This window comes from Rhizophagus irregularis, chromosome 24, assembly GCF_026210795.1.
Source record: "Rhizophagus irregularis chromosome 24, complete sequence".
Taxonomy (NCBI): domain Eukaryota; kingdom Fungi; phylum Glomeromycota; class Glomeromycetes; order Glomerales; family Glomeraceae; genus Rhizophagus; species Rhizophagus irregularis.
Genome location: NC_089452.1, coordinates 1,177,556 through 1,193,283, shown reverse-complemented (window position 1 = coordinate 1,193,283; position 15,728 = coordinate 1,177,556). Strand labels below are relative to the sequence as shown.

Here is a 15,728-nt window from a genome sequence, read left to right as displayed (position 1 = left end):
GGTTATATGGTGTAATAAAACAATCAAAATAAAAAAAATAATGATCCGTATTTTCCTTTCAACCAAGGTTGCCACCTGTGAATACTGTAAGAGGTGGAGTGGTTCACACTATTTTGAGTTGTGTTATACGTATGATAACAAAAAGGAACAGAAATGTAGCTAAAACTACTGGATAAAGGTATCGTACTCCTATTATTGAGAATACTAATATATATAATATATAAATTAAACGTTCTTTGAATTTGAAGGTCCTGGAGCCAGGGAGTCATCGGTAATAGCTGGCGTAGGATGTAGTCGTTTCATCTTATGATCCAGAAATGGCAAATAATGATAATCATTATGGGCGTTATCCCGTTTGTTCAGGCAGTATTCAAACTCAGCTGTGTCATCAGAGACCGTGGCTACTATGTGTGTAGGGAATCGCATAGCCCCTTGAGTTCGGAGTCTATTATTTTTGAGAAATTTAGTAAGATATTTGTCTAACGTTGCGTTACTAGAACCATGATCGTGATTTTCTTTTCTCTTCACCAAATAATTAGGTATGCGAGTGTGGAAATTATCTGATGCCTCAGTTAAAGATTTAATTGTATTGATCCGAGAGTAATAATGTTTAGGAGTAGTTCCATGATAAGCTGATTCTTTGCGCAAGGCGATCGCCTTAAGTTTTTCCAGGCTCTTTATTTGAGCTTTTTCTACAATATGAGTCAGTACGTAATTTCCAACGACTTGTGAACGGTAAATAGGACGTCTTGGGATATATTTCCCTTTCTATCATAACGTGCTGTTTTATCCTCTTCTGGGTAGAAAGATTCATCAAAGTTATACATATAGGTGAACTATTCACAAGATCCAGGAATAACATAACGATCGTTCACATATATTGGATCCTTTGGTATGATATCATGATATTTTGAAGGTATGAACATATCCGGGATTGGGTTATAATCAGCAGGTGGTGCCAAAGGTGCTGTAGGCACGTGACTGAGTTTAGTCATGATTTGTTTCTTGTGATTTGCGTCCATGGCGAAAAAAGGAACCAGGAACGGATAGTCATCAGCGTTAGGGATCTTATTAGAATGTTTGTACAGTAAGTGTCGAACAGGTACTTTGACATATTGAGATTTCAAAAATAAAAAACGGTATTTGCGCGCTATCGCCAAATAATCTTGATTTTTAGCTTTGCGATTGGAAGGTAATCGCATCTTATTAAATACACGACGGCAAGTGCGTTTAAAACGTATTTCTTGTTGCTTTTGAATGCGTAAATTAGGACTCAAATCATATTTGAAGTTGGACAAAGATCTATGATACATATGTCTGTTGCCACGTTTGGTGATAGAAAGAGAGTCTCTAGCATGAATATTGCTGTCATACGAAATATCCAGTCGTCTAGAGGTAATACGTTTGGTTTTTCCATCGAGCCATCTGTAATATAATAAATTGGCATGAGAAGCCTTATTGTTAACAAAATCTTTTGATGTAATTGCCAGATTTTGTACGTTTTTTTGTTTAATATTGTTGAAACATTGTGTTCTTGCGAAAATATGTTGATGAGTTACGCATGCGCATCTATGTTGCGACATGACAAAAGGGGTAGGAATACCACATTGTGTGTCTTTGTGAAAGTGTTCAGGGTCATTAACATGAGGGCAAGGTATATATATGCCAAAGTAAAAGCGACGTTTCTTATAAGTAAAATTAAAAAAAGTCCTTGTAGAATAATTTCTATTAGCTGTACTACTAGCACGTGATTTGATGATCTTAATTCTATCCAATAATTTGTTACGGAGGAAATTAAAATATTTATCTTGTACACGACGAGGAAGAACTCTTTGTGATGAAAAAAAATGCGTAAGCATGCAGCTGATTTGATATTTGTTGTTAGGGAACGAACTTGTGTTATTATAACTAATCAGTTTAGTGTTCATATGATAATCATTCGTGTGTATCTTCAAATGAATTTCATTGGTGTTTTGATTATGATCAGCAAGCTCAAAAAAGAAACTCCTAGATCGGCGGATTTTGTAAATCTTGTTATAACTGGAACGTTTTGGCGTAGTCACGTGAAATTTTTTCAGGGAGACCAAGAGGGTAGTTTTTTTCCCAGCGGTGAGTGAATTTTCTGAAAGAGGCGCAGTAGCCAAAGGAGGCGAAGGAGTAATGTCCTGTATGGGACTTAAAGGAGTGTTGCAAACAGGAGGTATATCATTTCTTAGTGTGTTGACAACTTCTATTTCGGCATTTAAATTAGCCTCTATTAGTTGTTCAAAATAGTCTTTGTCATCATAGTAATCTTCCGTTTCATTGTCTTCAAGATGAAGAGTTGAGTACGTATAAGGATAAATATCGTCAATATCAAGGGAAAGAATATCCTTAGCAGAAAGTACTGTTGGCCGCTCAGTATTAACTAATATGTCATCTGAGCTGGTTTCAGGTGGTGTAGAGTCACCGAGTTGAAGATACGAATGTTGTGAAGTGGAAGACCAGTCTATTTCAATAAAAGGTGTGGAAGACATATTCCTTTATAATATAGGATATTGAAGGACTAAAAACCTCGTATTGGACTGAGGCGCCTGTATGGGCCTCTCCCCCTTTAGAGTTTCAAATAGAAACTAAAAAAAAGAAAAAACTTGCGCTAAATTACTGCGGAAAATTAACAAAACGTAAAAAAAGGGGAAAGAGTTTTTTTTTTCCCCAGAATACTTATAAAAATGAAAGATGTATGAAAACTTTCTTTACTAATATCACGTGATTCTCCCACTTTGATTGAACTTTAAATTACTATAGTGCATAGTTTACTATAGATGTGTGAAAAATCTGAAAATCACAATGATCCTTACTTTAAGATACAATCACACCATGACGGCACATTACAAAGCTATACATGGCGTGAATTTTTATTGCCTACGTGTTTCTAGTAGGTACGGACCGTGGGTTTTTTTTAGCTTTAGCTTTTTTTCCCTTTCCCCCCTTTTTTTGGTCATATTCCTTTCCCCAGTGTTTTATTTTATTTATCATTTTTGGCTCTACTGATTCGGTCAAGTTTCAGTTTGAGTCCTTCTTAGTATAAAGTTTGAGGTCTGAATTTTTTTGGGTGACTTTAATTACAGCTGATTTTCTTTGATCTTATTGTATAATATTTTCAGAGTAGTCTGTATTTCTCTCAACTTTCCATAAAATAAATAAACAATAAACAAATTTTTATATTCTAATTACTTCATATCATTTCAGGATTCTTTTGGACATAAGAACCCAATTATTTCATCAATTTTACAATTTGTACAACAAAAAATATAAAAGATTGAATTACCATAACTTGGTCAATATCGATCAGAACATCGTAAATTTACCGCCATTTGAATCGCCTTAATGAGACAAATCTAATGAGCTAAAAATTATGAAATCCGATCACCAAAACAAAAGATATGTCTAAACTTAATGTTTAAACAATTTAAAGCAAAATTACATGCTAAATATCAATCCCATAATTACAAATTTATTATCATTCGAATCCTTTCAATGAGACGAATGCAATGAATCTAAAATCATGAAAATTTAATCACTAGATCCAAAATACATAATAAGTGTCCGGATAATTTTGGGTAAAGATAGATATCGGGAGTTAATTCGAGGTATCTATAACCAAAATTTTAATACCATAGTGAAGGAAAAAGACTATAAAAAGGTGATAGAAAGAAAACAAGTGGGTTTATTTTTATGATCAGATTAGGATAAATATTGGAAAAAAAGATATGACACGATATACGAAATAGAAAAAGAAAGAGGGATATCAAAAAGGATTTGAAGAAAAGAAAAGTTAAATTAAAGGAGAATTTATCAGAAGACGAAGAAGGGGAAAAAAATAAAAAAACAACGAAAAACAGACGAAAATGAAATAAACGAAAAAAAATTAGCTAAAAATACAAAATTAGTAACGAAAGATAAAATGATAGGTCAAATAATAGATTTTAGATTAGATTATATAGTTATTTTTAGAATTAGATTGAACTTAGTTATAGAGGATATTATAATTTATTATAATATTTCCTAGGTGTTTAAATAATTATGTAATCAAATGTATTTTTTTTCTTAAAAAAAAAAAATATTTTTAACATCAGCTGCTCTTCTATGTATGTGTGCTGAGAAAATAAAACTAAAAATTTTGCGGCGAAATTTAATATGGATTTTTTGTGTACCCAATTTTATTGGACTTCAGTTTGTCTAGTGATCATAAATATGCATAAATATGAGTTGTCTACCCCAAGTGACCTAAAGTAATTACACCCCACCGCGTTTTTACCGTTCATATTTATCTGAGGGTCAGTTTTTTTTGCCTCCTAAAATTATTTTCTTCTCGCATTTAATTATAAAATTCGGTGGTGTTACAACAGTAAATGTCAATAAATGAAAAAATAACGAAAATTAGATTTGTTTATTTTCTTTCTACTGGCAAATAAATAGGATTGTGAGCATGTCCTTATCCAACATTACAATTTGATAATGCAAACAAATCGTGATGCAGATCAATGCATCAGTAAACATATAGCCCAAAAGAATTTCTAATTTTGAAAGTATATTCTATTTAAAATTTATTTTTTAGATAATAATTTTTTCATTTATTGTCTGGGTCGTTGCGAAGGACGATGTACTATTCTCTCAATGGTTTCCCATTAAAGTTGAAACGGCTGACCCTATAACTAATTTTATTGTAGGTATGTAGTACTATTAATTGTATTAAACCGTTAAAGTATTATGTCCTATGATGAAAGACTTTTCCGGTATAAATGGTATAAATGAAATTAAGAACACGTGTAAAAATGATGCTCAAATCTAGTCTAATGTTACCAAAAAACGCACATTATATAAAAATATTCATCCCTCCTTCATTCTATTATTCATAAGTATTTGAGCTGTTTTTTATGAATGGTTGAAAACATATTCACTGCACCCTTAATTTTCACGCCGACTGCGGAATTACAGTATATCACGACTATCACGTTAACGCTCATAGCCAACTTTTTTATATGGGCTGCAGATCCTGTCCTACCATAAAATTGGTCCGGATTATATATATGATCGTCATAAAGTTACGCCCACTCAAAAAAAAAAAAAAATGTCTACAAAATTTTTGGTCGATTTATCTAACGATTATGAAAAACTTTTTGATAATGAAATAGGATATGACGTCATTATTTATGCTGGGGAAGAACCGGATATTAAAGAAATTCATGTTCATTCAAATATTTTATCCGTTAGGTCTGAATATTTTCATTCTGTATTTTCTAATGAATTGGTTGAAAAAGTAAATGGAAAATTTATTTTTAAAAAACCAAATATTTCACCACAATTATTTAATATCATACTCAGGTAATGTATCTATTTTTTTTTTAAAAAAAATATTAATTAAATATTTTTTTTTTTTTTACGTTAAAAAAAATTATTAATATTTCTGAAAAAATTATTTTTAAAATTAGATTTATTTATTGTGGAAATATTGAATTAAAAACTTTACAAGGATTTGATATTTTAAAATTATTGTTAGTAGTTGAAGAACTTAATATTCAATCATTAATTGTTTATATTCAAGAATTTTTAATTGAACATCAACCGGAATTTTTAAAACAAAATCTAATTGATATTCTTGAAACTATTCATCAACGTGAATCGTTTACAGAATTATGGAATTTTTATCTTGAGAAAATTTGTGAAGATCCCAAGATTTTATTCAATTCTGATAAATTTATTAATTTAAAAGATAATTTATTAGAATTATTATTAAAAAGAGAAGATTTAAATGTGGATGAAATTGAAATTTGGGAGAATTTGTTAAAATGGTGTTTTGCACAACAAAATATGGAGAATGAACCTACTAAATGGAATAAAGAAGATATTACAAAGATTGAGAGGGTATTAGAAAGATTTATACCTTTAGTCAGATTTTATGATATTAAGGCTGAGGATTTCTTTTATAAGGTTTATTGTTATAAAGAAATTTTACCAAAAGAATTAATTCATAATCTTTTAGAATTCCATATAGTTCCTAATATAAACCCCAAAATTCCTTCAAGAAAGCCAACAATTGATTCAAAGATAATTAAATTGAATTATCTTCCTCTTTTAGCCTCATGGATTGATAAAAAAGATTATAATAAAAATAACAATCCTTATGATTTTAAGTTATTACATCGTTCAAGTCAAGATGGATTTTCTACTGAAACATTTCACAGAAATTGTAATAAAAAAGGGGCAACGATTTGGATAGCAAAAATTCAAAATTCAACACAATTAATTGGAGGTTATAACCCACTTGATTGGAACGGACCTTATTGGGTAAGTACCAAAGATAGTTTTCTATTTAGCATTGCAAATGAAAAAGATATTTCTACAGCAAAATTAGGTTATGTTAAGGATGCAAGGTATGCTATTTTTTGTGGTAATGAACATGGGCCTAAAATGGGAGATTTAGAATGTAAGAGTACTAATAATTGGTCTTATAAAGCTGATAGTGGTGACTATCCTAACATAGGTATTCCAGAAAATTTTATAGTAGAAAATTATGAAGTATTTAAAGTAGTTAAAAAATAAGATTATATGTATAATAATTTAAATAAATTTGGTAAATTTTTCCGATGATTAAGAGCGTGCGTTAATATTTTTTTTTTTTTTCTCAAAAAAAAAATATATTACTTTCAAAAGTAAAATTTTATTAGTTCCAATATTAACGTTAATACCTACCATCATCATGTATAGAATTGGGAATTCTTTATAAATAAGCTAATATATTATGATAGTAATGTATTGTATATAATGTGACTAGGGATGGAACAGTCGGTCGGTCATTGGTTGGTCATAACCGGTATAGAATCTTTGACTCGATCGAACTTTGACCAACCGTTTGCTAATTTCACCAAAAACAATTATCCGAATTATCTATTAAATATATTTTTTTTTAAAAAAAAAAAAATTAAAATATTGTTAGGAAGATAATTTTCTACTTGTTTATAATAATTTTAATTAAAATGATCGTTTAAACGATCTGTCATCTAGTCGGTCGACCGAATTGGTCACGATAATCGGCAATAAACAGTTATAAATAACCGTGACCGTTGCCATCCCTAATTGTGACTGGAAAATTTTCTAAAAATTAGACGGATTATATAATAAATCATTTACACTATAACTTCATTTTAAATAAAGTGTTCCTATAAAGAGAAAGAGGCGATTTAAAGTGTATTTCAAAGAAAAGGGCGAAGTTTTTTTAAAATAAAAATAAAAGGTCAATAGAAAAATAGAGTGAGAGTGCGAAAGCACGAAGCAGTAGCTATTGCGTCACTGTCACGGGACAGGACAAAAAACACAAACCACAAATCAGATATATGAAATATAGTCAATCAAACCACATAATTTTTATATATAGAGACGAACAAATCTCTTTTTCTTATATTAGAAAAAACGTAGAAGTTTAAAACTTTTATTAAAAACGGAAGCAATTACTAAAAAAAAAAAAAAAAAAAAATCTCTACTACTTTATCTCATAATTGACTTTTCATTTTTATTATTAGAAATGCATAAATTTTAATTCGATTATAATAAATTCAATAATTAAGAAAAAATTCTTCTTAAATATAATTTTTAGATAAAATTAATGCACAACTTAAGCCTTAACTGTTAAATCAATTAATTTACTAATTTAGAATAAGTTATTAAAGAACGACTTTCCTTATGATAATTTCACTGAGATTTCTAATTTTCTTTTTTTTTTGTGATTTAGTTTAATTATAGCTGAGCCTTTTAAGTTACTGTTAATCAATAACTGGAAAATTCATTTTATTATCACGATCAACTAAATATTTTAAAAGTTGATAAAGTTGATGCAAAATACAAAAAATAATCTGTGATAAAGATTTTTTTTTTCAGTTAAATATTTTTGAATAATATTTCATTATTCACTTCCTATTAATAATAACATAATTTTACGATATACGTACTGTATATATGTACATTTTTATTTTCTTATAAATAATCATTAATATGCAAACTATGATAGGACAACACTTTATTATAAAATATAATATGAAATTCTTTTGTATCGTAATATTAAGCGCTAGACCTTTCCTATTTTTTAATTTTGATACTTAAATATATTTCTACCTTTCCCCTTACCGTAAATTGTAAAATTTTTAATCCACATCCGTCATTAATTCTTTGTATATTGTTTAAATAAATTTCATGATAATATTTTAGATGTCAGTTGCTATTACGACTTATTAGAAATAATAATTACAATATTACTCTAAGGCAATAAATAATACTAGTAAATTTTTATGGATTTGAATTTTAAATTTAAATTTTCTAAACAAATTGCAAATAAAAATAAAAAATTCATCAGAGATGTTTTTTATGTAGACTTCTATGAAAAAGTCCATGCAAATTTTACGTATACTATCCTATGTAGTTTATGAACCCAACAATCCCATTATGTGAATTTAATCTTTATATGTAAAATAAATTTATATAAATTCAAATATATAAATTTGTAAATTTATAAATAGGCTTTTATTTTTAAAACATTATAAAATTCACTTACTAGACAAATCTTTTAGAATTTGCAAAATATCTAAACTTTAATAAGTAAGACTGAAATTTGGTCCGCCTAATTAATAAGTGAACATTAGGAGAAGAAACTTAACATATTATTATAGGGTGCGACATAATGCAGGTGCGATAAAAAACAAAACCCATGTTTTAAAGATGAAATAAGCTGACAAAGTAATTTAATAGTCTTATAATGTACATGTAGGTATTATGATTAATATACAATACATATTAAAAGACCCTGTAAAAAAAGTCGATCCGTTTATTATATTCCATCTTTTTTCCGTAAAAGGCTCATATTTCCGGAATTAATAACTTTGTACCACAGAATTTATCAAATTATTTACATTTTCCGTGAATGGATCCTCACTTTTACAGAGTTTTTACAGAAATAGCGGTTTATAAGGAGCGTCAGATGACAAAAGTCAAGTCATTGTTAAATATATATTCAACCTAAATATAATTTTTTATGATTTTATTCAAAAATTATTCATACCATTACTACCATATTTGGCAAAATAGTTCAGTCTTTATCAATTTTGTCAGTATGGCATAGAATAGATTCAGTTATATATATAAATATAGATGTTTTATATGATAAATTTTTTCAATTTTATATTACAATGTGTCAGCTTGAGTCATACTATTTACAAGAGATTTTTTTTTATTTAAGACCTTTTGTTTGTATCAAATAAGAGATTTTGATTTCATACAAGAGATTTAATTCCATCACTTTAAATATTAAATGATAAAAAATATTAAATAATAAAGTTGAAAATATGAATACATCTGAAAGCTATTTCTGATTATTGAGAATTTATTAGAAATTTGTAGTATATCATTAAAATTGCCATTATTAATTGCAATATGTTTATTACTATCTATGGTTTATTTGAATAGTATTATTAATACCTAATTTATTAACTTTAACCTTTCTAAGTTCTTACCTCTTATAATTATAACAAAAAATATGAGAATATCATATTGTGGATTCTTGAAAAATTATCTTGATATTATTGGTACTTCGGATTTTTCAGACAACTGGGATGAACTTGACCATTTTTTGGCTGCTCACTTTTTGATGAAGGAAAAGATATCCCTGGTTTAAAAAATAAGGTGTGTAAATTTTTATTTTGCAAAGTAAGGATAACCCCTAAATTGATAATTGCTTCGAGATAGGGGAATTACTGGATTTGACAACCTTGGTAACCACTCCAAGCTCTCAGTTCAGGTGTCCTCACTTTGTAGTTGATAAAAGTCTGCTAATTCTGGAGGAGGAATTGGCTTTTATTACTAAATAAAATTTTTGCACACAACTAATAATCTCTTTCTTGTAACAGGTAAATCTAGAACATTTACATTATAGTATAAGTAATCAAATTTTGGGATTTTTGAAATTTTTCTAAGTTTAAAGAGTTCAACTTTTCTGAAAGCGTGCAGACATGTCGAAAGAGTGAAAAGTGTTTTAGAAATATTTTGGAGAAAATTTTTTTTTGGAAAATAATTTTAGTAAAAATTGCAAAATAGAATTTTGAAAACTCCTGTCAAACTGGAAAATACAATGTTTAATATTGTGTATATTGTTTTGTATAAGATGGATGATGTGGCATTTATTCTAACTTAAAGGAGGCATTCATCCCACAATACACAAGTTGAAGGTATATCAGTGAAGAATCACAAACCTGATTCTTCACTGATTCTTTACAGATTGTACTACATAATAGCCTACAAAAATTAAAAAAAGAAACATTAGTACGCTTCCTAAAGTCCATTTTGAAACCTGCCTAAAAAAATTAATACACCACGGTCCTATAGATGTCTTGAACAACAAAGCTTATAAAAGTTAAAGGAAAGAAACGGTTAGTGCACAATTCTGAAACTACATCCCAAAAGAAATAACCTAATTAAGTTTGGATAAAATCTAAAAAAAAAGAATACAGTTAATGCATTTCTAAATCAATTGTAAATCCACTAAAAAAAAATAACTTACTATGTAAAGGTCAAATAAAATCGAAAAATATGGAACCTATAAAAAATTAAAAAAAGAACCATTAAATGCGTTCCTTAAAATCATCTCTAAAATCCCATTAAAAAAATAACTACTCACTTGGAAATAGAGAATCTACAAAAATTAAAAAAAAATCGTTAAATGTGTTTTGTTAAGTCAATTCTAAAATTCCATTAAAAGAAGTCATTCTGTAATTTCATTAAAAATAACCTACTAAAAGCCCAAAAATACGAAATTTATAAAAATTAAAAAAAAAAACATCTGATATTTCTTATAGGTAGTAAAATGCTGAATTCTAAGACCTATGATAAAAGAAATGTTAAACATGATTCTAATTAAAAAAAAATAAAAAAAGGTTTGAAGTTAACTTTGAACCTACCATCCAAAGGCTATCAAAGTCAGAATCTATAAAGAAACATAAAATGTCAGAGATCATTTCTTAAAAAAAAATAATAAATTTCAAAATTCACTGAAAAGGAGGATCCAAAGCTAAATTTAACATCAAAGCCTATAAAAGAAAGTAAAATAAAAATATTAGTTTTAATGTTTCTATAAAAAAAACATTCATTTTGCAATATCCCGTTACAAAATTTACATTTCATGCATTTACAGCGTGATCTGACCTGAAATCTAGTTTCGCACGGAATTCACTTTTTTATATTAATTCCATATATAAAAAGTAATTGCGGTATCGGAACTCACGTTTATTATATAAAATCGATATAAAAAAGTGAATAATGCGAAACTAACCACCATTTTGTTGTTTTCAGAGTCGCTTTATATATTTTTTTAAAAAAATAAAAATGATAAGTTGAACTCTGGGATTTCAGTTTTAATAAAAAAATATTTTTTTGAAAAAATTTTTGAACGAAAGGTTAATGTTCAAAAAACTTATTTAGGATCCAGTTTTCAAAATTGGAATCAGATTCCTATAAAAAAAAAACAATTGTTTATTAAGTTTTTGAACATTTATCTAGGGATTTTGCATATCAAATCTCTACAAAAAAAAAGTACTTTTTTTTCTTTATAACGATAGATAAGCTTTCGAAAATATTAACTGAAATTACGATTTTTGGAATTGGAGCTGATTATAAAAAAAAAACAAAAAATACAATTAAATAAATAAAACAAATACAGTAAGTATTTTTTTTATTGAGAATTAAACTCACTTAGAAATCCAGCATTTTGAAATGAAGCCGAAGTTCCTATAGTGTTTTTTAAAGAAAGTAAAAAGGAAACATTTAGTAAAATATTTCCAAAACAATATTTTCAACTTTTAAACTTACCATTAAAAAGAAAAAATGAAGTTCCGAAATACAAAACATTATTTAAACATTATGTTTAAATTTGGCTAACCCATATATTTTTAGAATGATCGGTATAAAAATCATGAACGAACTAGCCCAGTCGCACAGGCAATTTTTGCACAGTCACGTGATCGCTTTATTTATCACATCGTCACCCGTCCGAGTTTCACTGTTTATTTTCACGTGACGGTAATACTGCGGCTTACACATGATACTTTATTTAGATCATCTCCCCGGCCCTTTTTTTTCTTTAAGAAAAACATTATAGTTAGTGTAATAAATAGTATATAACAGATAATATTTATATGTGCTATTTAATGGCATTAAGAAACATAATATATTGTGTTAAACTACAATTGCATTGAGAAATATGAATTTTTATTACTATTTTTAACAATTTACTTAACATATCATATTAATTAACGTTAATAATAAACCAATATCATTATTAACATGAAATAAACAATGGTAGTAAACAATACTTAAAATTTGATATGTACAAAACTTTCTAATTAAAAAATCTACTACTATAGAATGTTATTAATAAAGAAGTCAGTACCATGCCTATTTTGTTAGATTTGGATAGTGTCTGGACTGCGTACTCTGGAATTTTTTTTAGAAATAAAAAATGCATATTGTACAGTAACAAGCATGTGTACAGATAATTTACTGGTGATTTAGCAATAATTAATTGATAATATTATCGGAGATTTATCAATTAATGATTGAGAAACCAACTTTTTACAAATTTGAACCTGGTATCTCTTAAAAATTATCATTATCTCATAGGGTAAAATTTATAGGCCTATCAGAATACTGATAAAAAAAATAGAGCCAGTTAAGAACCAAAAACCTGATTGGACCCAATTCTTAACTGACTCTTAATACACAGTGAAATTCGATAAACCGGATCTATCGGTTCCACTAAAAATATCCGGTTTATCAGGATATCCGGTATAGCGAATATATTAAAAATCTATTATACTGAATTTTTTTGAAAAATTCATGCTAATAAAATTAATACACATTATATTTTAATTTTTTATCTTAGTTTTTGGTCATGAAAATAAATATAAAATATTTTAATTGAATATATAAGTAATATATAACTTTGGCCGGAATTAAGATTTTTATAATTCTGGCCAAAATCAAGATTTACCGCATCACGTTCTTAAATTTTATTGGTTAATGATCACGTGACCCGATTTATCGAATCATTTTTACTATAGCTGGTTAGAAAATTGATCCGTTTTTTTTTTTTTTTTTTTTTTTTTTTTTTGAAAAAAATAAAAAAATAAAAAAAAAAACTCTCTCCCCTTTCCGTTTTTTTTGTTAAAAAACTGCAGTAATATACCCTTTTTTTTCACAAACACTTATAGTTTTTTCTAAGGAGCGAGAACCACTTGGTGGCCTCTACGGAAAGGTCTCCTTTTATTACCATTGACCTGTGAGAGATATGGATACAGAAGATATACCTGTTTCACTTCAGTCTGTTCATAACGACCAGACTATTTTACCTTTACCTTTACCTTTTTCCTCAAATACGTTTAATAATATGTCCAACGCTCATGAAAATACTTTCCTTGTCTCTGTGAAAAAATTTCACGTGATGACAAAATGCCGAACCGGTTATAACAAGATTTACGAATTTAGACGCTCAAAAAGTTTCTTTTTTGAGCTTGCTGATCCTTTCTCGGACACCAATAATCTTCATTTATTTTTACACACCAATGATTATCACATGGATTCTACGCCTATTCGATACACATCCACGAGCTATTTGCCTAACACAAGATATCAAATTAGTAAAATGCTCACACACTTTTTTACCTTACAAAAAGTTTTACCCTGACGTATTCAACAAAAGTATTTTGACTTGATTCGCCGGAAATTACTGGAACGAATTGACTTTATCAAGTCACGTGCTTCTAAAAGAACTTTGAAGAACACCATTACAAAAACTTTCTTCTCATTTTCTTATAAGCGCTACCGCTTCTACTTTGGTATTTACATTCCTTGTGAACATGCTTACACACCTGGTTCATTTAATCTTTCCACCCGGTGTCACAGCCCGAGTCCTTTCGTCATGTCTTTAAATAGACGTGCTTGTGGTACTCATCAATTTGAATTTTCGAGAAAAGAAATCAATCACCATTTGAAACCTGTGCCTGATTCGGACCCAGGATTTATAAATTCAAAATCTTCACACGCAAATCATGTATACGATCTTTGGCAACATCGATGGAAAAATGATATTTCTTCCAATCGTCTTGGTATTCGATACAATGTACGCTTTGCAGCCAACAGTAGTAATTTCATACGCAAACACCCAGGCGCCTACATTTATAGGAAACACCTTTTGGATTTCAAATTTAACCTCAGCAGTAACCCCGCAACAAAACGTAAACAGGAAACCCGCTTCAAGAGACATTGTACGCGGATGTTCAAAAATATTAACCCTATATCCCGCACTATGAAAGAGGATAAAATTGCAGCAGGGAGACGTTTTCGCTTCCTGTTTCATGAAGCTCAACACATTTATTCACCTATTCACCATCTGAAATTCAAGCGTTTTTCAACGGAGAAATTATTACCTGATCCCGATGACTATACATTTAAGATACCTCACCACATGCTGGAGAATTCCAGTATTACGCCTATAGCTCGATCACAACCTTCGACCTCATATAGGCCTTCTGGTGCCAACACGATCCCCATTATTTGAACGCTGAAGAAACCGCGGCTCTCGGTGGTCTTTTAGAACCACTTAAACGCACTCCTATTTACTACGGTTATAATCCCGTAGACCCGTCAAAAGTGGACAGTAGTTATTTTTTACAATACAACCCTGATCAACCCAATTTACCCCAACTATTAATATACATCAATCTAACGCTCTAGATTACGATTCATCCGCCGCTAACGCTATGGGTACTACTCTCAAACATTATTATCGTCGAGCAATGTCAACTCGACAAATCACGGTCTGGACTAAAGAATACCACAAGTATATAAAACAACCTCCACCACCTCCAAAACCTTCCAAAAAAAAACAACATCACAAGTGGAAGAAATGGATGGAAAAGCATCAAGATTATGATGACTTTATGAGTAAACCGTACGCTCCAAGGCCTTATTGCCCGCCTGATTACCATACAGACCTCTTTGGTTCTCCTTCATACACATCAGATGAAACTAAAACAGTGGAATACCGACCTCACAAGAGGGATACGTTGACTAATCCTTCCGCTTCGTTACAATCACACGACAGTAAAAGACCAAGACCAGCGAATAGTTACCTATCCGACTCCCTATTTACTAGTCTTAATTCTAATTAAATTAGTTTCTTTTTCTATATATGTATATTTTTCATGTAATGAGTCTTTTAACATTTTTTCCTACTTTATACTTTACATTTCACATTTTGGCGTCTAACTTACCCCACGTCATCATGTATGTCTGTAAACATATTAAACAATTTAGAATAGTGTGAACCACTCCACTTATGACAGTATTGACAAGTGGCAGCCTTAGGGCTGAAAGCAAAATACGGGTTTTATTAATTTTTCTTGTTTATTTTTCTTGGGATTTTGGTAAGATTGTTTTTCGTTTGATAGTACCCTCTAGACTCCCGGTTATGCCTGATTGTTCTATAGAATAGTGGGCAAGACGACCCCTTCGGGCTTCTCCCGAGAGGTTGGGTTTAACATTAGCTTAGAATTTATTGTTCTTTTAGATCATGTTTATTCCTATTTAGCGTTCGACCCCAGTTGAGTCCGTATCTTAAAAATAAAAATAAAATAAAAAAAAATTGATCC

The 15,728-nt window shown here is 29.3% G+C and overlaps 3 protein-coding genes across 3 annotated transcripts; 2 read left to right on the top strand and 1 right to left on the bottom strand.

The window, feature by feature from the left end:
- Window positions 1-225: 225 nt before the first annotated feature.
- OCT59_015976 (uncharacterized protein) lies at window positions 226-2,516 on the bottom strand (the record flags this gene model as incomplete). The annotated part of the gene is made up of 3 exons (XM_066132173.1): window positions 226-764; window positions 845-1,454; window positions 2,085-2,516. 3 exons carry the CDS (start codon window positions 2,514-2,516, stop codon window positions 226-228), a joined length of 1,581 nt encoding a protein of 526 aa, XP_066003187.1.
- An 11,480-nt stretch (window positions 2,517-13,996) lies between these two features.
- Window positions 13,997-14,635, top strand: OCT59_015975 (uncharacterized protein; the record flags this gene model as incomplete). Its single annotated transcript, XM_025311029.2, has 1 exon — window positions 13,997-14,635. The coding sequence occupies one exon, from the start codon at window positions 13,997-13,999 to the stop codon at window positions 14,633-14,635; it is 639 nt and encodes a 212-aa protein (XP_025175821.2).
- Window positions 14,636-14,837: 202 nt separating this feature from the next.
- OCT59_015974 (uncharacterized protein) lies at window positions 14,838-15,248 on the top strand (the record flags this gene model as incomplete). The annotated part of the gene is made up of 1 exon (XM_066132172.1): window positions 14,838-15,248. The coding sequence occupies one exon, from the start codon at window positions 14,838-14,840 to the stop codon at window positions 15,246-15,248; it is 411 nt and encodes a 136-aa protein (XP_066003186.1).
- Between the last annotated feature and the right edge of the window lie 480 nt (window positions 15,249-15,728).